We start from the raw sequence: 26633 nt of genomic DNA on the forward strand, positions 1-26633 counted from the left end.
ATGTAGAAACTTTCTTTGTGTCCTATGAAAGAGAATGCAGGTCTATCTGTATGATTTCCAGAGATGGCACTGGTTGAAAACAGTAGGGATTTTTATTTGCAGTGGAATATAACACATGCACGCTCTCACTTGCGCATATATATATATAATATATATATATATATATATATATATATATATATATATATATATATATATATATATATATATATATATATAATCTTTCATATGCCAGTTCCTTTGTTTTATAGTGCCCGAGATATAGGTGTTTGACATTACCATCTCCTTCTCGCCACCCTCATTTTCTCCATTTCACAGCGTCCATATACCTTACATTTTTAGAAGCAGGGAAAAGAGTGAAAGTGCAGAATTACAAACAAAGGAGTCAAAATGTGTTCATGTATATTACAAAATGTATTGATTATGCTTGTATAGTGCTGTCATATTCCGCAGCGCTTTACAGACATTGACGGCCACTGTCCCACGATCTACATTCCCTATGGGCATGCTTTTGCAGTGTGGGAGGAAACCCACGCAAACACGGGGAGAACATACAAACTCCTTGCAGATCTTGTCCTTGGCGGGATATGAACCCAGGACTCCAGTGCTGCGAATCTGCAGTGCTAACCACTGAGCCATTGTATTAATGATGCACAAGCTGCCAGAAAATTTTAAAGTTGTCTGAAAATTTTGTTACACTTTAAAGTGGCTGCCCACAGGTCTGGGGGAATCTATTTAAAATTTAGAAAAAAAAAAAAATTCAGTTCTATCACCTCCATTCCCCCAGGCAGGAAGTCCTGTCTCCTTCATATATAGAATCAGCAATAGCTTAGTTGGCTTTCAGTGGGGGACAGGGAAGGGTTAATATTGGAGGCATTCTGAATATGGAGGGTTAACACAGAAGACGCACAGTGCTTTTGACAAAGAAAGCAAAGCTTTACCTTTCTGTAATCTGTCTCATCATCTCTGCTGCAAGAGACTGACTTCACAAGAAGCAGCAAGTTAGTCAGTGGAGACCTCTGCTGGCCAGCACTTTCAGGCAACATTGGTAGTGATGGCTATCATATTGGGGGGGGGGATACTCTTGGATACCTACTTCTTCTATACAGGTCTATTGTGTACATTTCCTGTCTTTATTGATTCCCCATTGATATGAAAATAACACTTAAGTGCACATGTCCAGACTTTAGGACAGATGTTATTGCTTTATTCTGACCTGTATTGTTAGTGATGGGCTTAGATTTTTTAGCTCGGGGACTGTTCAGTGTTCTCCTCGACCTCTGGGAAGCTGTGAGATCTGTGGTAACTTAGTATCGCTATGTGCATTAGGGAAAGGCAACAGGAGGTGAATTACTATGAACATAACCTTGCAACTAACTATATATCTAATGCCCGATGGCTGAAATGTGTAAAGAGGCCATGTCTTTGTCATCACTTTACACTTTTTTTTTTCTTCCCCTTCAGGTCTTTGACACAATTGTTCCAAAAACACGGAGCAGAAACTGTTTACATGCTTAGGATAGCAAGTAAGTATCATGTTGTTTTCTGTCACATGTAAAATATTTGGCTTGTGCTGACTTTTCCCATTTTCCGTGCCTCAATCTTCTGTTTGCTGTATAGAATGGGAATGGGTTTATAGGGAATGTCATATACTTGTGAAAGAGCTGATACAACTCTACTTCTGGATAGCAATGGTATACACCTTTATGTACCTAGCCTTTGCCCTGTGTGAGCCTTTTCAGCAGTTAATCAGGTAATCCTTTTTTGGTGTAGTAAGTTTCATGACGGCATAAAAATCATAATTTCTTGCTGTGTACAGGGATGTACAGTCAATAATAAACTAATAAGGCTGGGTTCACATCTGCTTAATTGGCTCTCTGAGCTAAATCCGTTTATTAAACAGTCTCAACTCCCTCAAATCCTGATTTCAAACAGTTAATTTTAAAACACATTAATTTCAATGGATTGTAAAAACCATATGCGGAGTATTTCTGTCTGGTATCTCCTCTTTTGGGGCAAAAGTCAGACCTGCAGAACTTTTTATCAGTTTAGAGAATGATACCAGACAAAAAGCAACCAATCCATGTTTTTTTTTTTTTTTTTTCCTATATAAAAACAAAAACATTGAGTTACGGAAAGCAGATTACAAATGGGTAGTGATCAGTTTGTGTCTGTTTTTTGCAATCCGTTAATCCCTCTGCACATGCTCAGAATGGAAAGGGGGGGGGGCGGGATTGGTCAAAAACTGACACAAACTAACAAGGTCAGTTGTTTGTTTTTTTTTAATTGACACCCATTGACTAATCCATCAAAAAAGATGTATTTGGGTATCTGCTATGTAACCGTCTAGCATCCATGTTTTTTTTTTGCAAGCTGACAGAAATCAGGTGTAAGTGTGAACATAGCATTAGCTATTTGAACGGTATAGCGAACATTTGCACAAACCACAAAGAAATTTCATGAGAATTGAAGCATATTAAAAAGCAAGCAAGCATTGGCTTCAGTGTTATATGGCAGACGTTATTGGCAATTTGTTTGCTTTAAAGGATTCTCCTGCTCTGAATGTAGCTGCCCCATTAATCCCTAGATTCTCTGAAGGTGCCTACTCCACAACTACATAGACACAGTACTTGTGTAATGACCATTGAGGTCTGTTGAGTCGAGAGACCTAAGAGTACCTTAAAGTAACAGTACATTTCAACAGCACTCCATTGGTTTCTGCTCTTATAGTATCTCTCTCTGAATAGGAAGCACCAGTTACCATTAGCAAGCAAGCTCTATACTACTTATGGCCTGGTGAAGGGTTGGTTTAACACCAAATGTATTGACTGTGGCTCTAATAAAAGTTTAAGAATCATAAACCATTGGCGTGCTGTTCAAATTTAGGGGGCGTGCACACTACCGTCGGGTGTCCGACAGGTAGTGTCCGCTGCTAATGTCTGTTCAGAATCTTGCACGGACATCAGCAGAGGACACTAGCTGTGTCCGTGACATTTTTCATTCATTTAAATAGAGATCAGATACGTTGTTTTACACTCCGTGCCGGTCCTTAAGTGTCCGTTCCTAAAGATGTCCGACTTTTCAAGCAGACAGCAAAACCAGACATGTAGGTTTTTTCTGTCCGCTTGAAAAGTCGGACATCTTTAGGAACCGACACTTAAGGACAGGCATGGAGTGTAAAACAACGTACCCGATCTCCATTTAAATGAATGAAAAATGTCACGGACACAGCTAGTGTCCTCTGCTGATATCCGTACAAGAATTTGAACGGACGTTAGCAGTGGACACTACCTGTCGGACACCGATGGTAGTGTGAACGCCCCCTTACTGTTACGTATATGAAATAGTGGGAAGATGGGCAGCCCCACACAGAACCTGCACCTGATACAAAGTTACAAGTTGAATGTTAACCCCTTCCTGCCGCTGGCAGTTTTCAATTTTCGTTTTTGATTTTACCCCCCCCCAATCCCATTCCAAATCCCATAACTGTTTTATTTCTTCACTCTGAGCCATATAATGTCTTTATGTTTGTGGGACAAATTTTAAGACCTCATTTTTTTCATGATGCTACCATTAATTATTCTGTACAATGTACTGGGAAGCTGGAAAAAATCATAATGGGGTGGATTTGAAGAAACAGCAACATGCCCTATCTTTAGGTGGATTCCGTGGCTGAGTCAGCCATGGCATCCTCTGCTCAAGACTCCATCCTGATTCGGCCCATTCATCTGGGCCAAATTAGAAGGATGCTGTGTGTGAGAGCCGACGGCGAAAAAATTTCCGCTTTGTGAACTAGACCTAAGATGTCTGCTACTGTATCCAGAAGCATTACAGAAAACTGGTTATCAGTGGGGGTGCTGGGCATCCAATCCCCCAACAGTCTCATATTGATCTGTCCTAAGGATAGGTCAGTAATATTAAGTCTTAGATAACCTCTTTAAGCAACTAGGGCTTATTAGGTATTATCTGCATAGAGGCAAGCATTGTTTCACTAAAAACACAGTAATGGTTTGTTTCATACATCTGCACCGTTTCTTAGAAGATGTGTAGGAGTGCTGAGGCATGAGAACAATGCTCTAGATGTGAACAGTAGCAGATTGTTCTCAGAAACGTATCACAGATTAACAATTCTAGTGTGACGTGAAAAGACCGCATGAAGAAACAGATGGGTAGAAATACCAGCAAAACCAAAGTTAAATTATATATTTTCTTTAAATTTATCAAGTCTGTTTTTGTTAATATGAAGTATCATACCAAAAATATGAATCAGTTAGTAGAGGCAATATTTAGTAAAATGTCAGTTGTGCAAACTGTGATGGTGGGAAGATTTACTGAATTAAAAAAAGTTATTTCCAGGTATAGGTGACAGTGTGAAGCCTATATGTTTAGGGAGGCTCATTGAGGTCATGATCCTATTGGCTCAACAGAGCAATTTTGCAATTATAATCTTCTTGTACTTCAACCTTGGAGTGCGCATTTCTATAAACTTGCAGCCAAATTTTCTTACGTTACAAAAGTAAACAAACATGAAGGAAGATAACTTCAGTCATATTGTTTTACTTTATTGTAGATGGAATCTGCCTTCACAATCACTTTGCGACCGTTTAATGTCTGTTTCTGTCATTCTAATACGGAAGACTGCAACTGACCTTTACAACAGTAGTTTGAGTTCGCCATTACTGTAAAGACATTTTGCTTTTTAAATAGTATCTATGGACAGGCCTTCCATAGTAACGGAGAGCAAATTAGCTAGTAAGGAGACACCTAGTGGCAGCCAGTTTAGAGAGGTTTTGGAAGCAGAAAACATTGACATTTTTCAATCAAGTATATCACGTAATTTAAGAGACCATATAAAGAGGAGCTGTGGCAATTGTATTCCACGTGAAATAAGCTACAGTTCTACTGTGCACAGCATGCAACATAAGTGCACCTAGCATAATGGCGTTGTCCCTGATATACGTGTTCACTGCTTCATTTTTCCTGCCCATCTCTGGTGCCCATGCTTAATATTAATGTTTAGCAGCTATGGAGTGGCAAGACAATTCTATTACTACAACTGAGACAGAAATCCCTCAGCATGGTTGATAGGATAAACATAGGAGCAAAGATGTTTATTGCTGGCTATGTCATTCTCCTTATTTGTCAGGGAGAACAGGAGGGGTGAATAAGTATCTCCGAAGAAGTAGGGAGGATAGATTGCCATAAAAAGGCATAATTCTGCTAAGCAGGGACATGGAGGAATTACTTGGAACAACATTGCATTGGAACTTGGCAAAGAAGAGGCCTGTCCTCTGAGAAATCCCGAAAAGCCATATATATATTCAGCCTAGGTTTTCATTAAGTTCAGCTTATTTATTTCACTATTATAGATGGCTTTTTTGTTCTGACTTCATATAATAGTAAACCAGTTTGATTCATGTTAACTGAGAATCCATCTCCACTTTACACGATGCAGTACAACATGAAAATATCTTGGTATATTCTGTTTACATATCACATACTTCGGTATTCATTGTCGCATCCACATCGTGTTGTCTTTTTAGCTTCTCAATCTGATCACGACAATGAAATAATCAAATCAGATTGTCAACCATTCTGGATTAGCTGTTGTGCCTCAGTGTTTCATTGCTCCATGAAATTATATTCTGGAAGTGTCCGTCCATGCCACTTGCTAATAAAATTGACGCATAAAGTTGTGCAGATAGGAGAGGGGATGGGATTATTTGGGGTAGAGAGGAGGTCCTTATGGGTTGCCCAGATGGTTAGAAGGGATGGGATTATTTTGGCACCACAGGAATTATAATAGATTTATGGGGTGCCTCAGCAAGAGGTGTTTAGATGTATTTAGTTACATCATACCTTTGCTTCCCAATTCCCATTACACCTCTTACAGGTCTCCTCGTATCCCATTACTGGAATGCTGTATTCTCAAGGATCGGGCCTCACAAATCAAACTTTCTACCCTCACCTATTGGTTAGAAGGTTGTGCCACTCACCCTTGTTGGGAGAGGCTAAGTGCAAATGTTTGAGCTCTTCCATATCCTTTCCATGTTTCCAGTTGACAGCAATAAATTAGTCACCAAAAATGTGGTTGTGTCCAGCTGTGTCCTCCTTGTGGACTGAGGTGCATCTTCCAGCATGGGTCTCTTATTGGCATGTCAGGAAGTGGCCATCCACTGGATGACGGGCAAGACCCCCTGCCAGCCTAAGTGCCAACAATGTACCATTTCCCTTTATCCTTGTTCTACTGTATCCTGTCAGCCTACAAACATGTTTTCTTTAATCTGTTTTGCTTATGTTCTGTTTTGTTTTTCCGTCTTTGTCTGGTTCTTGTAATATCTCTGCTCTGACATAATCTCTGAAGCAAAAAAATCGTATCAATTTACGTAAAATGACACTGGTGGAAAAGGGAAAAGATCTGTGTGCGTGTCTGTCAACAGTTTGCTTTTGTCAATTTTTAATAAATATTTTTCACCTTTTACAGTTTGCATCAGTATTTGACAAACCAAAAACCATAATGCGCGAGTACAAGCTCGTGGTCCTTGGTTCTGGAGGAGTTGGGAAGTCTGCACTGGTAAGTAAAGTGTTGATCTAAATTGCCATGAAAAAATTACTTTGTGCCCTAAAATTCCATTAAGTGAGTATAATAGTGTTACTCACCTCTCCTTGGCTCCAGCACGAGTCTTTGTCCACTTCTGGTCTCCTGCATGACATCAGGGACCACTAAGTCATGTGGTGTTGTAACGTAAATATGACTACGTTAGTCTTGCTCCTGTGTCATGTTGCCTTGTACTGCTGAGGGTCAGTCAAGGGCCTCAGTGGTCGGTGATATAATTGAAGAGAACTTGGACGAGCACCATAACCCACAGTGGCAAGTAACTTATATACATTTACTGTATACTCTGGCTTCTGAAGAGACCTCAGAGTATAATAGCAATTCTGGTTCGGTTCCAATGAAACCGCTGTGTGAATCTCACGAGACTAATCTGACAAGGATCACCCAACTCATAATCACCTTTAAAAGGGGTGTGTTTTAAAGGGGTGTCGCCTAAATAATTGATACTGAACATAATCTAGGTAAAATTCCTGAATAATCATAATTTGCCCTGGTTCATAATTGGCCAGACCTACTAGGCTCCTATGAAAGTACATATGCAATAAACCATGCATCTAATTATGTAATACCAAGAATTGTGTAATATAATGTTAAAATAATTTTATTTTGATATCTTAATTGGTAATTTTTCTTTCAACCTACGGCCGAGGCCCCACGTTGTGGATTGTGTGTTGCATATTTTGCTGCTTTTTTGAGCCAAAGCGAAGAGTGGCTACAAATGGAATGGAACATATACCTTCTACTCATCCCACTACTGACTTTGGCTGGAAAAAAAAAACCCTAGGAAACTGGAAAATCCCCTCTCCTTCCCTCGATGTATAGATTTCCTCTTTCTGGAGGAGAAGTCTTTACTTAGTAGCTGTAGTAACCTGAGAACAGTCAATGGAGCTTTTCATTTTTAGCTGCCATAACGGACACCTTTCTATACTATCAAGTTGTGCGTTTGTGGGTGTTTTTTTTTTTTTTTTTTTTTTCTTTACACTTGAGTTATAAAAAAGAAATCCATAATGGCTTCCCATTAATATGTAAGGCAGAGAGCGAGCAGATGAGGCCAGTGGAAAACATTCTCCTCTTTGCCTTTGTTTGGACAAGTTCCTTAAACAAGAGCAAAGGTTATTCCCATGCAGTTTGAAGAACGCAGCAACCTGTACAGATGGGTGGCTTATTGCTTGTGTGCATACGGTGATGGAACATGTTTTCTCTGTTGGCTTCAGAGGCTACCAATGAACATATTGTAGGCCTTGTATAATAAGATCATTGTTTCTTCCAGCTTATTCACCTAGACTGGGTTGGAATATAAAGGGAATGTGTTACCTAACTTTAACTGAAAACATACAGATAATGATAATGTGGCCGTGATCAGTGTGCTATCCGTGTATTTCTCAGATAGTACACAGACTCACTTATTTCTCTGGGCCCGTACACATGACCGTGAATTACTGGTCCTATTCCTGTTCAATTTTTCGGCCCTTGCTTTAGTGGCTCCTATTTAATCAATAAAAGGGGCTGAGGAAATACGCGCAGCACAAGGGTGACATCTGCATATGTCTCGTGTGCCGCTGTCCCTTTAATTCTCGACCAATAGCACATGGTCGCCTGCAACCTGCCTTAGAGAGATGCTTTATGGCTGCTAAGCTGGGTCTCCTCCTCTCTGCAATCTTACCTTTTGTGATGGAAATTTGGAGCTTGAAGAGTCCTCTGAGTCTGCCATTTTGGTCCAAATCGGTTGCTAGGCAACCCATGTCACAGTGATCTAGTACACTGCAATATATATGCATTGCTATGTACTATATAAGTGGCTGAACCTCCTAGTCCTAGTATTAGATAGATAGATAATGGATATTGACATGGAGAGTTCTGAGAGTACATGGGACCATAATAATCCCCATTTTCTCCTGATCACTGGTCTGTATCACAGGCGTGGAACCGCCCATCAGTAATATATAGTGCTATATGGAGGCATCAAGATACAGATCAGGAGGAGCTGATCACATTCTTACATGCTTATTTTGGGGAAATATCTTGTATAACTTGTATATTCATTGAAATGTATGCTCTCTCTTTGCTACAGGGTTAAGGAGGCGATCAGATCAGTGACTGTAGCCTCCGCTATATCTATGCAATTGAGACGGCAGTCAGTCACTCATAGGGCCGCCTCCTTGACTTTATAAAAATCTGTAATTGATGACCATGTCCATGTATAGACATAGAGGGCAAGCTGCGGTCACTGATCTGACTGCTTGATTTTATAGCAAAGAGAGAGCAGAGATTTCAGTGGATAAGTTATACTGAATATTCTCCCACATACATCAATCTGCTCAGCTGCCCCTGCTCTATAACATACAGAATGTGCTGTATTTTCCTGGTGACAGGTTCCCATATAGCTCCTCTAATAATCTAGATCATATGAATGTCCTCTGGCCTCAACAAGTGAGGGGTAAATATGTAGAACTAACTTGAGATGTTTTTTTTGTATCAATTTTTTTCTCTTTGTAGACGGTGCAGTTCGTTCAAGGAATTTTTGTGGAAAAGTATGACCCTACCATAGAAGATTCATACAGAAAGGTGCACTTAATTTACATTGTTTACATGGAATGTATCTGTCCCTAAGACAAACCTATAAAAATAAGGATGTTGGTATGATGCACTATTCAGACTGTTAGTGTTGGTTAGAAGTCCCTTTATTCACTAGTACTGCTCTATCGAGGCATCACACTGCCGCCATCTTTGAGATAAATCTATACAAATATATATTATACAGACTAAAACCCGGTTCACATCTGGATTTGGGGATTCTGTTCCCCTCTCCCCATAAAAAATGCAAGCAGCAGTTCTGTCTCCGCGCTGACCCTGTTATAGTCTGTGGGGTCTTTGGGTTTCCCAAGGTAACCACTTTTTTTTTATACGGATTAGGTTTCTGTTCGGGGGTGTCCATGCGTACCTCCCGAATGGAAACACATGTGCAGATGTGAATCGGGCCATAGTAACTGCTTCATACACATTGAAAGCGGCTAAAAGGCATCAAGAAGAAAATCAGCCCTCAGTATATTCTTGTTGCATAAGACCTTAGATACCTCAGTTATAACACATCTTCATCTTGATGCTAAGTCTCTAATACAAAATCTATCAATATACTGTGTATCATGTTTTTTAAGGGTTTTTTTTCTAATACAAAATCTTTTTTTTTCTTTCTTTCTTTCTTAGCAAGTAGAGGTAGAAGGACAACAATGTATGCTTGAAATTCTCGATACAGCTGGAACAGTAAGTGACTTGACAACCTCTATATATGTGTTTTGTTTTATCACTGAAGCAAGCTGATACATAGGCATGACAAGAAAAAGAAAATGCATGTCTTTCATTTATTTTGCTTTCTTACTAGCAACAGCACATTTTGCATCACTTTACAGACACTCTTTTCAACACTGTCCCAAATAGGTCATTTAGATTGGGAACCCTATCGGTATATCTCTGTGTGGGTTTCCTCTGGGTACTCCACTTTCCTCCCACACTCTAAGCATGGGGATGTCTAAGGTTTTAAAAGGGATCTTATAGCCAGATTTTGTAGCAAAACCATTCTTTACATCTGTTAAATCCATATACATATTGCACAAATGACCATAATCGGATGTATGTGGAATTGGTGTCACGGAAATTTCTGCAGGATGTAGACATACCTTTAGTCACCATTGCCACCTACCGTTTAGAAATGATACCAGCTGTAACTGTTCTGCTATGTAAGAAAAACTTGATGATGGCCGATCTGACATACAGGGGGTTTTGCCACTCTTTTAATACTCTTGGGCTTTTGAAATGACCATATTTAACAGCACTCGGAATATTTAACATGATTGTTCATTTTTATTTGTAGGAACAATTCACAGCTATGAGAGACTTGTACATGAAGAATGGTCAGGGATTTGCACTAGTATACTCTATCACGGCACAGTCCACGTTTAATGACTTGCAAGACTTGAGGGAGCAGATTTTGCGAGTTAAGGACACAGAAGATGTAAGTCTGAAATGGGTTTAGATTGTAATGTTCAAATCAAAGATAACTTTAACATTGCATAGATTATGCAAAATAGATCTGTATTCATGGTAATGTATATTGCAATGTGACATCAGCTGCTTAATGCTAGGTTCACACCTGCGTTCTTCTTTCCGTTCTGTGCTTTCCATCTTCTGCATGCCAGAAGACGGAAAGCACAGACCGGGTCCGGCCGTGAGCGTTTTAGGCTCTCCGCTGCGAAACCGGATTTTTTAATCCGGACACAGACACTGCATGTCCGACTCTGTGTCCGGATTAAGAAACCCGGTTTCGCGGCGGAGAGCGCAAAACGCTCACCGCCGCTCACGGCCGGACAGCTTTCTCACCCATTCAAATGAATGGGTGAGAGAGACTCCTGCAGGTTTCCGTCTCCTGCTCTGTTTTATGCAGGAAACGGAAACCTGCAGAACGGAGAGGGCAACGCTGATGTGAACGAGCCCTAACTCGTCATATTATACAAAGCTATAAGCCTCTATCATTAGGAGCACCTTACAAAATGGGGGAAAACATTTTGAAGATTGTAGACATGATGTAGTATCCAGTATTAATGTATTAATTATTTTTTTTTGTCTTCACCTTTCAGGTTCCCATGATATTAGTTGGCAATAAATGTGATTTGGAGGACGAGCGGGTAGTTGGCAAAGAGCAGGGACAAAATCTAGCCAGACAGTGGAATAACTGTGCCTTTTTAGAATCTTCTGCAAAGTCTAAAATCAACGTAAATGAGGTAAGTGTCATTTCTACATCTGATTTATTTTACATCAGTTTTATTTGCCTGTGATTAAATAAAGGCTGCTGTTGACGTGCAATATGTAGGCGAAGGGGCACTGGAGTTTGTTGGCAGGTTCACACCAGGCACTTTCAACTTGTGTCTGTTTTCACAGGATAAGTTAGTAGCTTTATGGACATGAAGGCTTCTAAACTGTTCTCTATGGGAAGGTTAGAGGAATGTGTGTTTTACTTTTTACAGAGGTGTCACTTGGAGAAGTGGCTTTAGGGAGCAGGAGAAATGGTGTCAAATGCATGGGTTGGAGTTGTTACCATACTGACACTTTCAATTATCTTCCCCTAAAAATATGGTTATTTGAAGACCCACACTTAACAAAGTTTCTTTGGTTTTGCAGTTTCCAAACCCAAAGCAATCTAAAAAATAAGTTATTCTGTTAGAATGGGTGTGTACAGTAGATCAGTCACATCTACAAAATAACCCTCCTTTGGGCACTTGACCATACAATATTTGTTCCATTTCGAAAGATGGGCTGTGTACATTCTATTTTTGGTCAAAGGTATTTTCCATCTTGTATTTTTATGGTGTATCCTTCAGATATGCCGTAAATGTCTGGTGCAGGTCCAACAAATATCTACAAAATGGAGCTTCTCTGATGTGGTAGCCACTTTGGATTAAGAAGTGGCCCAGCAAATGCAGCTCTTCCCATTCACATCTCTGTGGGGGTTTCAAAAATGGCTACGCACATTTGCACACCTAGTAGTACCTTCTTAATGCTAGTATAAGAAATCTCTGTGAACCTTACATTCTACATGGCACTGCATGTTTGTTTAGTAGGACTCCTATGTTATCTTATCTGGGGGAGGGATACACTAGTTTTTCTAAGACTTGATCTGGTCTTATGCGAAATGTTGCTTAAAGAGGATGTTTCACCACTTCCACAAACTCAAGTTCTTAGTATCTGTTAATACGTGACACTAAACTGATTTCAACAGTTGAATTTTTCTCTCCATTCTTGAAAAATCTGTGCGGATAGTTTTGCCGCCTGATATGGAGTCAGGTGGGCAGAGCTCCAATCATAGGTGGATAGTGTCTGCGCTCAGAATCACACTCCTTAAGGGCGGGCTCACACCTGCGTCCAGTCTCCGCTTTGTGGGTTTCCATCTTCTGCCTGAGAAACTGGACAGGAGACAGAAACCCGGCAGTCAGTGTCCACCCATGAGTGTCTTGTGTGTCTCCGCGGCGAAACCATTTTTTTTTTTTTTTCCCTGCATGTCCAACTTTGTGGGTTTTTTTTTGTTTTTTTTTAAACTGTTTTACAGCAAAGAGGCAGAAGTCTCTCACGGGCAGACACTTTGCAAACCCATTCAAGTGAATCGGTTTGAAAATTGACTGCCGGTTTCCGTCTCCTGTCCAGTTTCTCGGGCAGAAGACGGAAACCTGCAAAGCAGAGACCGGGCGCAGGTGTGAACCCACCCTTACCTGCTTCTGTCTGACACTTATAGGACTTGATGGCGTCCTTGCAGAATTGAGAGAGGTTTCAAGGTATACTTGAAAACACTCAATTAAATCCTAGACTATGGAGACTCTACCATTAACATTTGATGGCTGGTGGTCCGGCACTGCTGGAATTCGACATTAGGCTAAGCGGTAAGCAGACTGCTGTATCCACTGTATAGTGCCAGTGCTGGAGTACTTACTGCAGTTCCGATTTTCTTGAGTGGTAGCTTGGCTTCCATATGCTGCTTCATAGTCTGCCCATAGGGTTGGCCCCACGCCAACTGAAAACAGCTGAGTGGTGAGAATGCCAGGTGCCGGGCCCCCATATATTTGGTATTTATAGCCTGTTATGCGCTTATTCCCTCTATCTGAGAAAAGTCTATCCCTTCTGATGCATTTACCTATTTAGATGGATTGCACAGAAGTCAGAGGTTTGAGTAAAACTGCTAAACACACCAACAGTGCTTTCCCTTCCATTTCTGTGAATGCTGACGCTTCTCTCATAGATCACAATGTAGGCTGGCACTTCTTACTCAGATTCATGTTTGCTTCAGGGGAACACTGACCTGTGGCTGCACTCTGAATTACATAAACATACTTGGGAGTTTCCATGGGTGGAAGTAGATCCGATTGCTATAAAATGTGAACTAACCCAGGCAGCTGTATAGCTGTAGATTAATATGAAGCTTGATTATTATTTTATTTTCCTTTTTAAAGGGATATATGTGGTTTTCAGTTGTCAGACAGCTGCCTGTAGAAACCTGAATTTAGTGCGAGGAACAGACATAAGTTTTAATTATACTATATTATGACGTATCACTTATTGCTAAGGGTAACTACATACGTGCTAATTCCTGTTACTGAATACCCCTTTAATGTTCAGCATTATCATTTTTCCTTTTACCTTAGGGTTTGGTCTTGTTTCCTACAGGGCTGTGTGGTCAGTAAGCCAAATCTCCGACTACTGCTCTGACTGCAACGTCTTTATAAATGCCTGACGACAAACTGTTTCGTTAATAGAGACGAGCGAGTAGTGTTCAATCGAGTAGGTGTTTGATCGAATACTACGGTATTCGAAATACTAGTACTCGATCGAACACTACTAGCTGTTCGAAGTTTAAGGTTCAATGCAGAACCAGCGTTGATTGGCAGAATGCTATACATTCTGCCAATTAACGCTGGTTCTTCTCTTACCTTTAGAAGTCTTCTCCGTGCAGCGTCCCCGTGGCGTCTTCCGGCTGGAATTCACTCTGCCTAGGCCCCGATGCCTAGGCAGAGTGAATTCCATCCGGAAGACGCCGCGGGGGCGCTGCGCCGGGAGAAGACCAAGGAGAATCCAGCCCGACCGTCACTCGTGCACTTGGTAAGTATAATTTTATCGAATTTTGCCTACCCCTGAAACAAGCATTTCCCCACATAGACTATAATGGGGTTCGAAATCCAGTCGAACAGTGTGCGGCTGTTCGAATCGGATTTCGAACCTCAGACATTTTAGTGTTCGCTCATCTCTATTCGTTAATTATACAATATTAATAATTTCTAATAATGGAACCAATTTTGGGTGGAGTCAGGTAAAAAATCTGACTCTGGGTTAAAATAAAATGATTTTTTTATTTTATTTATTTTTAATAGAGCTAATCCGTAATGTTAAACATCTCTATGTACAGATTTTGTTATATTGAGTCTTTGTAATAAAATTTAAAAAAAAAATAAAATAAAAAAGTAATTTCCTCCTTCAATCGGCATTCTGTACTCCACAATGATAACATGAAAACAGAATTTCGCACAGACGTAAGTTCTCAAACCCTTTGCTAAAATACTTGACATTTTAGCTCTGGGTCCTCCCATTTCTCCCCCTATGGTAAAACTCCTTTATTAGACATGAACTCGCACTGCTGTCTCTATAAAGTCTCATGGCTGACCATGCAGATCAGAGTTAAGCCCAACTCATGGGGAGAACTGCTTTGAGAACTCACAGACCAGATAGTGTTAAGACACAGATTTGGAGAAAGGTACCAAATAGTTTGTGCATGGGTCCCAAGAGCACTGTGACCTCTATAATTCTTAAATAGAAGATATTTGGTCAGAAAGAAGCCTCTTTGGCAGAAAAAAAGCCCAAAGATCTCAGATTCTGAGAAACTAGATTTCCTGGTGAGACCAAAATTATCTTTTTGACCTCCGTTCTAAAGTGTCATGTCTGGAGAAGACTGTGCACTGCCCATTACCATACTTAAGTAAACATGGTGGTCCCAGCAGCAGGGTAGTATTTTTCAGTGGCTATGGCAGGGAGACTGTTCGGGGTTAAGGGAAAACTAAATGGGGAAAATTCCAGAGATATTCTTAAAGGAAAAACCTGATCCAGTTCCCTTTGGAGCTCAGTGACACTTCGCCCAACACTTGAGACTTCAGTTGATCTCAGGATTGGATCCAAAAAAATTAAATAAATTTGAATTTCTGAAACATTTTCCCTTTGTAGATCCAATAGCAGTTTTTGACAAACAGACTATTATTAGAAACTGTAGAAATGATGCCTAGAAGTAGTATGGAGGCAATAATGACTTGATTGTGTCAGGAATTGACAGCCAGAAGGGACAAAGGGCAAGACCTGGGCAGATCATGCACCTTCACGCATTTTTGGGTTAGGATTAGATGATAGAAGTTAAACAGAACATCCTGAAAATCCTGCGGAGAACTTCAGGGGTCCAGTGGATCCTCTGCAGATCTACCTGAAGAATGGGTTTTGGGTGAGTCTTACACTAGGTTCACTCTAGCACTGGACAGAGGATCAGAATGGACGGATGGACTGCTAAAACAGTGGGAACATATGGAGCCCGATGGACCTCGTTGGCTAATAATAGGTTCAATTGTTTTTTTTTGTTTTGTTTTTTCTGTTTATTGTTCCTTTATATTAACCCCTTCCCGACATTCGCCGTAATAGTACGGCGCTGCAGGGAAGGGCTTCCCGCAAACCGCCGTACTATTACTGCGGATGCATGGTGCGCACACAGAAACTGTGTGCGCACCATGCACAGCGGGTGACAGCCGTAATACACGGCTGACAATGCCCCGTAACACCCGCGGTCGGAACCGGGTCCGATCGCGGGTGTTAACCCCTGAGATGCCGGTGATCAACATGACCACCGGCACCTCCGGGGTTACAACGTCATATGGTGCCGATCGGCACCCCCCGCGCCGGTTTCGGGGGGTGCCGGTGTTCGTAGGGGGCAGCCCGGGGTCTGATCAGTGACCCCGGGTCTGCCCCATCACTTACCCCGTCCTCGCTCCTGGCAGATCCTGCCGTAAATGAAGCTGTCAGCCTGTGCGTCTACACAGGCTGACAGCTTCTTATACTCTGCAATACACGTGTAACACGTGTATTGCAGCGTATATCTATTGAAGCAGTGATCAGCCGATCACTGCTTCAATCCTCCATGGGGACAGAAAAAAAAAGTGAAAAAAAAGTTTAAATAAGTTTAAAATAAATTATAAATAAAGCCCCAAAAATCCCTTTTTCCCCATATAAAATGTTTTATTATGTAAAATAAAGAAAAATAGAAAAAAACATTACATATTTGGTATTGCCGCGTCCGTAATAACCTGAACAATAAAATTAAAACATCATTTAACCTGAACGGCGAATGTCATAAAAAAAAAAAACGTAGAAAACCGCACAAAATAATGATTATTCACCACAAAATGTTCAATAAAAAGTAATCAAATGGTCAGATGAAAACCAAAATGGTACCAATAAAAAGAGGTCTTCCCGCAAAAAAATAAGCCCTCAACCAGCTCTGTCTAACGAAAAATAAAAACGTTATGCCTTTCAGAAGATGGCGATGCAAAAACAATAGATTTTTTTCCCTGAATTGAATTCTATTCTGCACAAATAGCAACGCATTAAAAAATCATATAAATGAGGTATCGCTGTAACCGTACCGACCCGCAGAATAAAGGTAACATGTTACTTATGCTGTACACTGCACGGGAAAAAAAAAAATGCTAAAAAGCAATGCCAGAATTGATGTTTCCTTTTACATCCCACCCAGAAAGAGTTAATAAAATGTAGTCAATAAGTTACACGCCCCAAAATGGTGGCATTGAAAAGTACATCTAATACCGCAAACACCAAGCCCTCATATGGCCACATTGCCAGAAAATAAAAATAAAAATCTACCTTATACAATGTGAAGACAAAAACCCCAAAAGTCGCCAAATCATTAGGACATAAGTGGCTGCGACTAGAAGGAAATGTGTAAGCGGTGCGAGCGTTTTCAGGGGACACCCCATATTTAGAGCTTATGAGAGAGCATACACCAGCGCTGACCCCCCAGAATTCCCCTCTTCCCCGTCCGCGTCATAGGAGCTGGTGGGAAAATAGAATGGGATTTGGTGTACCCAATTTACTCCGCACAGCTTACACATTCACTTCGGGGTTACTAATGCTACTACATCACTTGATAAATTCTTTGAGGGGTGTGGTTTTCAAAATGGGGTCACTTTCTAGAGGTTTCCACTGTTTTGACACCTCAAGGGCTTTGTAAATGCGACATGGTTCCTGAAACTGATCACAGCCAGATCTGCCCTCTAAAAGCTCTTTGGCGCGCCTTCCCTCCTGCGGCTCGCTGTGCGTCCATATATTAGTTTACACCCACAAGTGGGGTACTATGGTAGTCGGGGGAACTTGCCTAACAAATTGTGGGATGCGTTTTCTCCTTTAACCCCTTGTGAATGTGCAAATTCTAGGGCTAAACGAAAATATTAGTAAAATAAATTCAAATTTGAAAATTTCACCTCCATTTTGTATTAATTCCTGTTAAGCACTTATAGGGTTAAATTACTAGGTATATGTTGTTTTGGCTTATTTAACGGGTGCAGTTTTGAAAATGGGGTGATTTATGGGGGGCTTTAATACAAGGGTCTTTCAAAACCCCTTCATAACTGGATTAGGCCCTTTAAAAAATGGGTTTTTGGAAATTTCTTTAAAATTTTGAATATTGTTGCTTCACTTGTAAATCTTATAATGTCCGTAAAAATTAAAAGGGTGACTAAAGTTTGATGCCGACATAAAGCAGAGATCTGGGACATGAGATTTATGATATAATGTTGGCGTTCTGACTATCTGTATGTACCGTATTTTCCGGACTATAAGGCGCACATAAAAACCTACGATTTCCTCAGAAATCGTAAGTGCGGCTTATAGTCCGGTGCGGCTTATATATGGATGGAAGCGGCGGCAAAGACTGCGTGCCGCTTCCATACATACATAAAAGGCACCGTAAGGGTGCATTCACACTACCGAACGCCGGCGTGTATCACAGCCGTACACGCCGGCGTTATAGCAGGGCTGCCGGACACTTCCTATTCATTTCTATGGGAGCAGGCATGCGAGCGCTCCCCATAGAAATGAATGGACAGACACTTCCCATTCATTTCTATGGGAGCCGGCATGCGAGCGCTCCCTATAGAAATGAATGGAAAAAAGCAGTCCATTCATTTCTATGGGGAGCGCTCGCATGCCTGCTCCCATAGAAATGAATAGGAAGTGTCCGGCAGCCCTGCTGTCACGCCGGCCTGAAACAGAACGTGAAACTTACCCAGCGGTGCAGGTCGGGCGGGCATTCAGGCCTCCTCTGCCTCCGATGTTCCGTACTTCTCCTCCGGCGCTCGCTGATAATGGCCGGGGCGCATGCGCAATATCATAATGCTTCTACTGCGCATGTGCCCTGGCCATTATCAGCTTGCGAGCGCCGGAGGAGGACGGAACATCGGAGGAAGAGGAGGCCTGAATGCCCGCCCACCCTGCACCGCTCGGTAAGTTTCACATTCTGTTTCAGGCTTTTATTTTAAAACGGGGGGGGGGGGGGGGGGGGGGGGGGGGAGTAGTAGTTTAATCTAACGTTTACTGTTGGGCTCTATCAGCATGATTTTGCTGATAGAGCCCCTCCTCGCCTGCCGAGCGCTTCCAATAGAAGCGGCTGGCACGCGGGGGGTTAAGCGGCCGCTGGCAAAGTCTGCCTGCCGCCGCTTTCAATAAGATATAATGCGCACCGGACTGCGGCTTATAGTCCAGTGCGCCTTATAGTCCGTAAAATACGGTAATGTACATCATTTCAAACTTTATAAAATGCATATTTTTCAAAATTTCCACCAAATTTCCAATTTTTTTATAATTAAACACAAAACATATCAACCAAAATTTACCACTAACATGAAGTACAATGTGTTACGAAAAAACAATCTTAAAATCACTTTGGTAAGTTAAAGCGTTCCAAAGTTATTGCCACATAAAGTGACACATGTCAGTTTTGAAAAATCGAGCTTGGTCAGGAAGTCAAAAAGTGCCATCGGCGGGAAGGGGTTAAAAATATAAATGATGTAGTTCTTACTGATTCTTGATTATATTATTTTCTTCTCTTTCAGATCTTTTATGACTTGGTCAGACAGATAAATAGGAAAACACCAGTGGAAAAGAAGAAGCCTAAAAAGAAATCATCGTGTCTGCTGCTTTAGATATGTGTCAAGCAGCAGGTCTGAGCCAGGTAAGATGTAATATAAATCTTTTTTTTTTTTTTTTTTTTTTTTTGTTGTTCCAGTGCCTAATTTATAACCACTTGTCTGTAAAGTCAGAGAACAGATTAATCTATATACAGGTAGTCCTCGGGTTACGACGGTCCCGGGTTACGACGTTTCGCGGTTACGACAGCTCCCTTGTAACAGAAAACTGCCAGCACTCCCAGCTAGCAAGGACTAGCCTGCGGAAAATCAATGCTGGCAGCTTGCTGTTACAAGTGAGCTTGTAAAATAAAACCCTGAAACAGAATGTGAAACTTACCGTACGGTGCAGGGTGGGCGGGCGGGCATTCAGGCCTCCTCTTTCTCCGATGTTCCGTCCTCCTCCGGCGCTCGCAAGCTGATAATGGCCAGGGCACATGCGCAGTATCATGATGCTTCTATTACGGCTACTGCGCATGCGCCCTGGCCATTATCAGCTTGCGAGCGCCGGAGGAGGACGGAACATCGGAGAAAGAGGAGGCCTGAATGCCCGCCCGCCCACCCTGCACCGTACGGTAAGTTTCACATTCTGTTTCAGGGTTTTATTTTAAAGGGGGGGGGCTGTTGATCCGTTCCTACACGGCGAAATTCGGTTTACGACGCCGCGCAAGAACGGATCAACGTCGTAAGTTGAGGACTACCTGTATTCACCGTTTACTGATTCTAGACTTGTGTAATCTTGCATCAGCTATTGCATTGAGGTTTCTGTCTGGCTTTGCAATTGTAACTGTCACACAGTAAAGTGTGAGTTGTGTCCCCTGGGAATCAGACATCTGGGGGATTGCCAGCCACTCTCAGATATGCTCTGTTATCTTGATATAGCGGCTGATGGACGAGGCAGATCACATGACCCTTAGTCAGTGGCCATAGTGGGACTCTGGCAGTACACAGTGGAACAAATGCCGCCTGCCTTAGTCAATGAGAAAAGATCATGTCTATTGGCACCAATGTATTTTTCTGCTGGCAAGAGTCAATGCACTTTGGCTCTTGCCGATTAATTGATGGCCGCCTCACTTCCTTGTTTTATCCTGTACAGAAAAGCCAACATAACAGTGCAGCCTGTGCAGTAAAATATAAGTTTACTGTAGTACTCACATTAATTGTTATGAAAACTTCTATAACTATCCTACCATAGGACAGGAGAATAGAGCCAGAACGCAGGAAAACAGGCTAAAAAATTCTTGAGGATTGGAGAATAGAGGCTGTACTGGAGGACAGAAAAATAGATGCCAAATGCAGCAGATGATGGGGTAGGATAGAGACAGAACGGAGACTGAATACAGATGAAAAGAAGAATAAAGGCAATTTTTTAATGTTGAAGAGACTTATACTGTTCTTAGCCCAATTTTGAAAAATCTAAAAGTGGGGCTCAGCCTCAAAGCTTGGCCCAGAATTAAAAGAAGTCTGCCCAATGACAGGCAGCATCAGATCCCACTGACCATAATTCGACCCATCATGTGTCCGTTATTTAATAGAAATCTCTGTACAAAAAAAATTGACCTTTCAGGATTTCTGCCGGACTCTGTGTTGATGATTCCGGTGCAGATGTGAACATTGCAGGGATTTTTTTTTTTTTTTTTAAACTGAAAGCCAGGAATGGATTGAGCAGGCAGACTTATAAGTACTTTTGTATATATTTCCCACTAGCCTCTGCCCACAACTTCGGCTGTGGGTTATTGGCGTCGATGATCCGCCTATATTCAGGAAATTGCTGCTATCGATGGTTTGCCTGCTCTGGCATTTTGGCAGCTGTCAAGCTGTCCTGATGCTGAACTTATTCCTCACACCGTGCCTGTGATCGTTCCGGCAGCTCGCTGGGACACCACATAATGAGCGTACTGTTGGTGTTGATGATCCGCGTGCTCTGGCGTTTCAGCAGCTGTTAAGCTGGCCTGCTTCTGAACTTGTTCCTCGCGCTGTGGCCGTGATTGTTGCAGTATCTCAGCAGCTCGCTGGGACGCCATATAATGTGTGTTGTTGGTGTTGAAGATTCCCCTCGGCTCCAATTGAGGAGAACTCTGTGACTTCTGGCTTCCTTCATAACTGTCGTTGTTTGCGACAGATTAGATTTTCTTTTTCAAGGCATGTTGAAAATTGGCAAACTGCCAATTTGGATTAAAGGTGTTTGTCAGTTTTTCAGTGGTGCCTGGAGAAGGTCAGATAATATGCAAATGCATGAACACTGAGGGTTAGCGTGTGTTTACACAGAGAGATAACAGCCCTGGCTTTCTTAGAAGCTGAGATAAGAGCAGTGTAATATAGTATGTGAACATAAGTTCATAACAGTTGTGAAGCCATGTCATTTACCAGGATTAAAAGTAGCCTATATTTTAATCAAGGTTACAATCTATGTGCCGAATTTCATCCAAATCCGTTCAGCCATTTTTGCGTGATTGAGCAACAAACATCCAAACACACAAACTCACATTTATGATATTAGTAGGATTCCTTTTGTAGCCATTCTTGGTGTTCACTCTAAAAATTGCACCAAATGTGGAACAAAAAGCTGTTTTTCTGCAATGTGAGGCCTTAGGCTGAGGCGTCAAATTGCGGAAACGCAGCTTTTTTTTTTTTTGCAGATTTTGTTGCGGTTTTTTGAGCCAACGCCAGAAGTGGATTGAGCAGAAGGGAGAAGCATAAGAACTTCCTATATATTATCCATTCCTTCTGTAGCCATTTTTGGCTTTGGCTCAAAAAACCGCAACAATATCTGCAATAAAAGAAGCTGTGTTTCCGCACTGTGGGGCCTCAGCCTTAGACTTTTGTTTTTAAGATATTTGTTTTACATGCAACTCACTTTTTTCCCTTTTGTTTTTCTTCTCGTCTCTCCCGCAGACTATAGGAATGAAGAACTGTTGCCTGGTTGGAAAGTGCCAGCATTCCAAAATGTAAAAAAACACAAAAAAAATATCCAATCCTAACTTAACATATCTGAAGAGGCTCCTTCTGTTTTATATACTGTATTATGTGAAGACTTTAGATCTCCAATACTGTTTGCACAAGGTTCCCTGGCAATGATTTAGCTGTTTCTCTCTGAAAATAAGACACCATTGTGTCACCTCTTGCAATAGCGGCGCTCACAGATGTGAAAATAAACATACTTGACTCGATTCTGAATGATTATGAGAGCATGAATGCATTTCAGATGTTAAATATTGCTAGTTTAATGATTTTCATATTGACTCTCTTCCAGCTCCTCTCCCTAGTCATGCCTGTGTCAAGCACTAAAAATGTAGCCATTTCTAGTTTTTCTTTATAAATATATATAGAGAGATATATATATCCCCTTTAATGAACTCAATGGGGCTAATACCTTTTTGAGTCACGGTGACTTCATTTTATATTTAAAACTTCTGGGTTTATTATAACTTTCATCTTGCCATTATATTATAATTAAGAAACCATTTTGTGCATAATGCTTTTGGGGAGGGATGGTGGGGTCTTTTATAGGAAAACCGGGATACTGATTTCTATGGATTTCAAAGCTGAAATATATAATATACTAAAACAACTCTAATATTGCTTCTTGTGTTTTACTGTCACAAATTAAATTACAGCTTTTATGAATGATTAAATTTTAGTACATTTTCATTTTCTCGATTGTGTGTTTTTGTTCCATCCTGCCATGCTGCCATTTTATTTTACTGTAGACTTTGATGGATCTGCAGATCATTGCATTTTTTTTTTTTTTGTACATTGTTTTAAAAGTGAGGTTGGGATTCGGTTGATTTTTCAGTGCTATAGCATCGATTATTGTGACTGGCTTTACAGATCAGCCATTAAAAAAAAGGCTAAGTCTAACGTATTGCAGAAAATGTTTACAAGAAGAAAAATACTCATCCCGTTCCTGCAAACGCAGCCTAGTCCTGGGAGGGGGTCCATGTAGCGTAAATGCAATTAGCGCAATGTGTCTCCGCCATGGTTTTTCCACAGTGCTTTGGGGCCTTAGTCTGAGGCAAAATATTGCAAAGAAAGATGCATTTTTTTCCCTTCACACCCAACTGAACCGTCTTATTTCTCTGAGGTGCTCTTCTGGTCTCTGAAAAATCAAATTACCAGTAAGTAATCATCATTTGGCTCGAAAACTATAGCTTTTCTGCAACGTCTTTATTTTTTTATATATATATTTTTTTTTTTAATGATCAGTAAATAAAAACTAACGTGAATAATTATATTGAAATGAACATGTGCATTTTCTGTTAATAAATTAAGACTGAATGAGTATGTAAACACTTACATTATGTGCACACAGACTAACTGAACATATTCGAACACTCTAAAGTGCACTGAAATGTGCCTGACAAGTGCTTTCTGTGGTAAAGCACTGCTCCAAAAGCACTGCAAGTATTAGCCCCAGCACACTGCTGCTCTGCTAAATGGTGAAACACCGGGACCAAGGAAGAACACACATTCATGGCAAACGCCTGCTAAGTGCGGGTGAGCATTATCTTACAAAATAAAACAAACAAAGCCCATGAGGCAACACATGTGGCTGTTCAGCTCCACTGAACTTTGATGCTGCTTTGAATCATTACTAGGGGTTACCCATTGTACCAGATGACTTTCCAGATCTTCACATCAGCAGTTGCAGTAGATTGTTACTCCACAGCAAAGATAGAATTGAAGTGTTCACTACAGGGCCTCAATACTCACCAATCATCATTGGATTCCAAACATAACCTAGTTCTAGTCTGTAGCAGATCAGGTTTCTCTGTCAAGACACTGTTGCAAATGAAGGCAATGATTGGTGGCTGTCAATGGCAGGACACCTAATAAATACTATAGAAGTGCAACCTGCGCCTGAATGGTGGACATTGGAGACTGTAGGAGCTGCTTGTGGTTATTGGTGGATCCTCTCTACTGGTAGCAAAGTAAAATGAATGGGACAGCTGGCGCATACCCATGTGACCAACGGATGTGTGCGTAAGCAGCGCATAAAAAAAAAAAGTCATTCATTTTTATTTTTTTTCTTCTCCCCTTCTTTCTTTGTGGTATTCTGACTTACAGGTCAGTCAAAGGCCTAAAAGACTATTCTGACCATGACAAAGATCTGTAATGTGCATCTTTCACAAAAGGGGCTCAAAGTGCAGGCAGAGTTATGGTGTAGAAGAGGCAGTGTCCGTCATTCAGGAGCTCATCCCAAATGTGCCTCAAGGGTCTGTTGTTCTTCAGATTGCAAGTTTACCTATCTGAATATTTTTGGCTTGTGGGAGGAAGCGAGTATCCTGAGCAAACAGGGAAAACATACAGCATACCAGTACTACAAGGCAAAAGCGCTAACCACTGCCCTACTGGAGTAGCAGGACTCCTGCCACCTAATATAACCCTATGAGACATTCAGTATAAGCTAAATACTTAGCCACCATGATAAGAACTCGGTCTAAGCCTGGACTGCCCGCTTCAGGGTATGTGGGGTGTAGAAGTAGCGAGAGACAAAGACCAGTGGTAATGATGTCCTGATAAGTTAATAGAAATGATATTTCAGCATTAGGCCAACTTGGATTTTGGAAGATATGTGGAGAACCATTTAATAGTTGTGCATAAGTGAAACCTCTCCTACTCGATCTACAAATGGGTTTGTTTAAAAAAAAAAAAAAAGCACCCAAATTCAGAATTATTTATTTCTTCCCCTGAAGACAACCACAACAAAGACATTGTCTGACCTCAGCGTATAGGAGTTCTCCCACCGAAATAAATAGGATCCTTGCTGTTGCATTGCCATGATAAAAAGCTGCAAACGTTACACAATGTGGTTTCTCACTTCTATAACTGATGGCATGTCAATAGGATCCTTGCAGTACAATGTTGTACATGACTGATGTCATACTTTTATTAAGGAATCCTAACACTGATTTTGGAAATAAAATGAACTTGGCAGTAGTGCAGCCCCAGGCTTGTAAACTACAAGTCTTAATAGATCAGCATCATATTTTAATGAACACCTAAGGGTTTTTATTTTTGAGGATGGGAAAAGCAGTATTACATAAAGATTAGATGTACAAAGTATTTCTAATTCTCTGAAACAAGACAAACTGCATGGTGCTCAGATTAAAATACATGTCCTATATCCTAGTGATGCACATTACAGTAACATCGGGCTGTTATATGGTATCAAGCCTTCCACAGACACTGCTCTCACCTCTGCCTCCCCCCCCCTTCCCCCCAGTCCTTCATAGCCTTAAAGGGGCTTTTTTTTTTTTTTAATCACAGAAAGCCTATTTAATCTGAGAAACTCTTGTAGTGATCATCTGATCGCCATCGGGTCAGCACCCAAGACCCCCTAGCAAACAACTACTTTTCCTAGAAAATGATTCTTTCAGCTATGTATCTACACTGCTCAAAAAAAATAAAGGGAACACTTATGGGCTCGTTCACATCTGCGCCCGGTCTCCGTTCTGCAGGTTTCCGTTTCCTGCACAAAACAGAGGCAGGAGACGGAAACCTGCAGGACTCTTTCATACCCATTCATTTGAATGGGTATGAAAGATGTCCAGCCTTGAGCGGCGGTGAGCGTTTTATGCTCTCCGCCGCGAAACCAGTTTTTTTAAATCAGACATGCAGTACTCTGTGTCCAGTTAAAAAAAAACGGTTTTGCGGCGGAGAGCGTAAAAACGCTCACGGCCGGACCCGGTCTGACAGCTTTCCGTCTAATGCATGCTGAAGACAGAAACCACAGAATGGAGATCGAACGCTAATGTGAACCCAGCGTAAGCTGTACAATATAACTCCAAGCAACAATGATTGACAATCAATTTCACATGCTGTTATGCAAACGGAAGGACAACAGATAGAAATTATTGGCAATTATGAAGGCACATTCAATAAAGGAATGGTTCTGCAGGTGGGGACCACAGACCAAATCTCAGTACTAGAGATGAGCGAACAGTGTTCTATCGAACACATGTTCGATCGGATATCAGGGTGTTCGCCATGTTCGAATCGAATCGAACACCGCGTGGTAAAGTGCGCCAAAATTCGATTCCCCTCCCACCTTCCCTGGCGCCTTTTTTGCACCAATAACAGCGCAGGGGAGGTGGGACAGGAACTACGACACCGGGGGCATTGAAAAAAATTGGAAAAAGTCATTGGCTGCCGAAATCAGGTGACCTCCATTTTAGACGAATAGTGGATTTCAAATCCGGGTCATATGAGAATGTGAACTTTGTGACTATGAGACAGGGATAGCTGTA

At 41.3% G+C, this 26633-nt stretch overlaps 1 protein-coding gene across 1 annotated transcript in view; it reads left to right on the forward strand.

Annotated features, from left to right (window-relative positions):
- The window catches only part of RAP1A (RAP1A, member of RAS oncogene family), a 39432-nt gene extending 16398 nt beyond the window's left edge, over positions 1 to 23034 (forward strand). Inside the window, exons 2-9 of the mRNA XM_075264050.1 lie at positions 1465 to 1526; positions 6485 to 6574; positions 9113 to 9181; positions 9821 to 9877; positions 10485 to 10625; positions 11248 to 11391; positions 19312 to 19430; positions 22279 to 23034. Of these exons, the coding sequence (XP_075120151.1) occupies positions 6518 to 6574; positions 9113 to 9181; positions 9821 to 9877; positions 10485 to 10625; positions 11248 to 11391; positions 19312 to 19401 (558 nt within the window). The 5' untranslated portion in view covers positions 1465 to 1526; positions 6485 to 6517 and the 3' untranslated portion in view covers positions 19402 to 19430; positions 22279 to 23034. The remainder of the gene's footprint in view (positions 1 to 1464; positions 1527 to 6484; positions 6575 to 9112; positions 9182 to 9820; positions 9878 to 10484; positions 10626 to 11247; positions 11392 to 19311; positions 19431 to 22278) is intronic.
- The last annotated feature ends 3599 nt before the right edge of the window (positions 23035 to 26633 follow it).

The sequence above is a fragment of the Leptodactylus fuscus genome, chromosome 2, assembly GCF_031893055.1.
Source record: "Leptodactylus fuscus isolate aLepFus1 chromosome 2, aLepFus1.hap2, whole genome shotgun sequence".
Taxonomy (NCBI): domain Eukaryota; kingdom Metazoa; phylum Chordata; class Amphibia; order Anura; family Leptodactylidae; genus Leptodactylus; species Leptodactylus fuscus.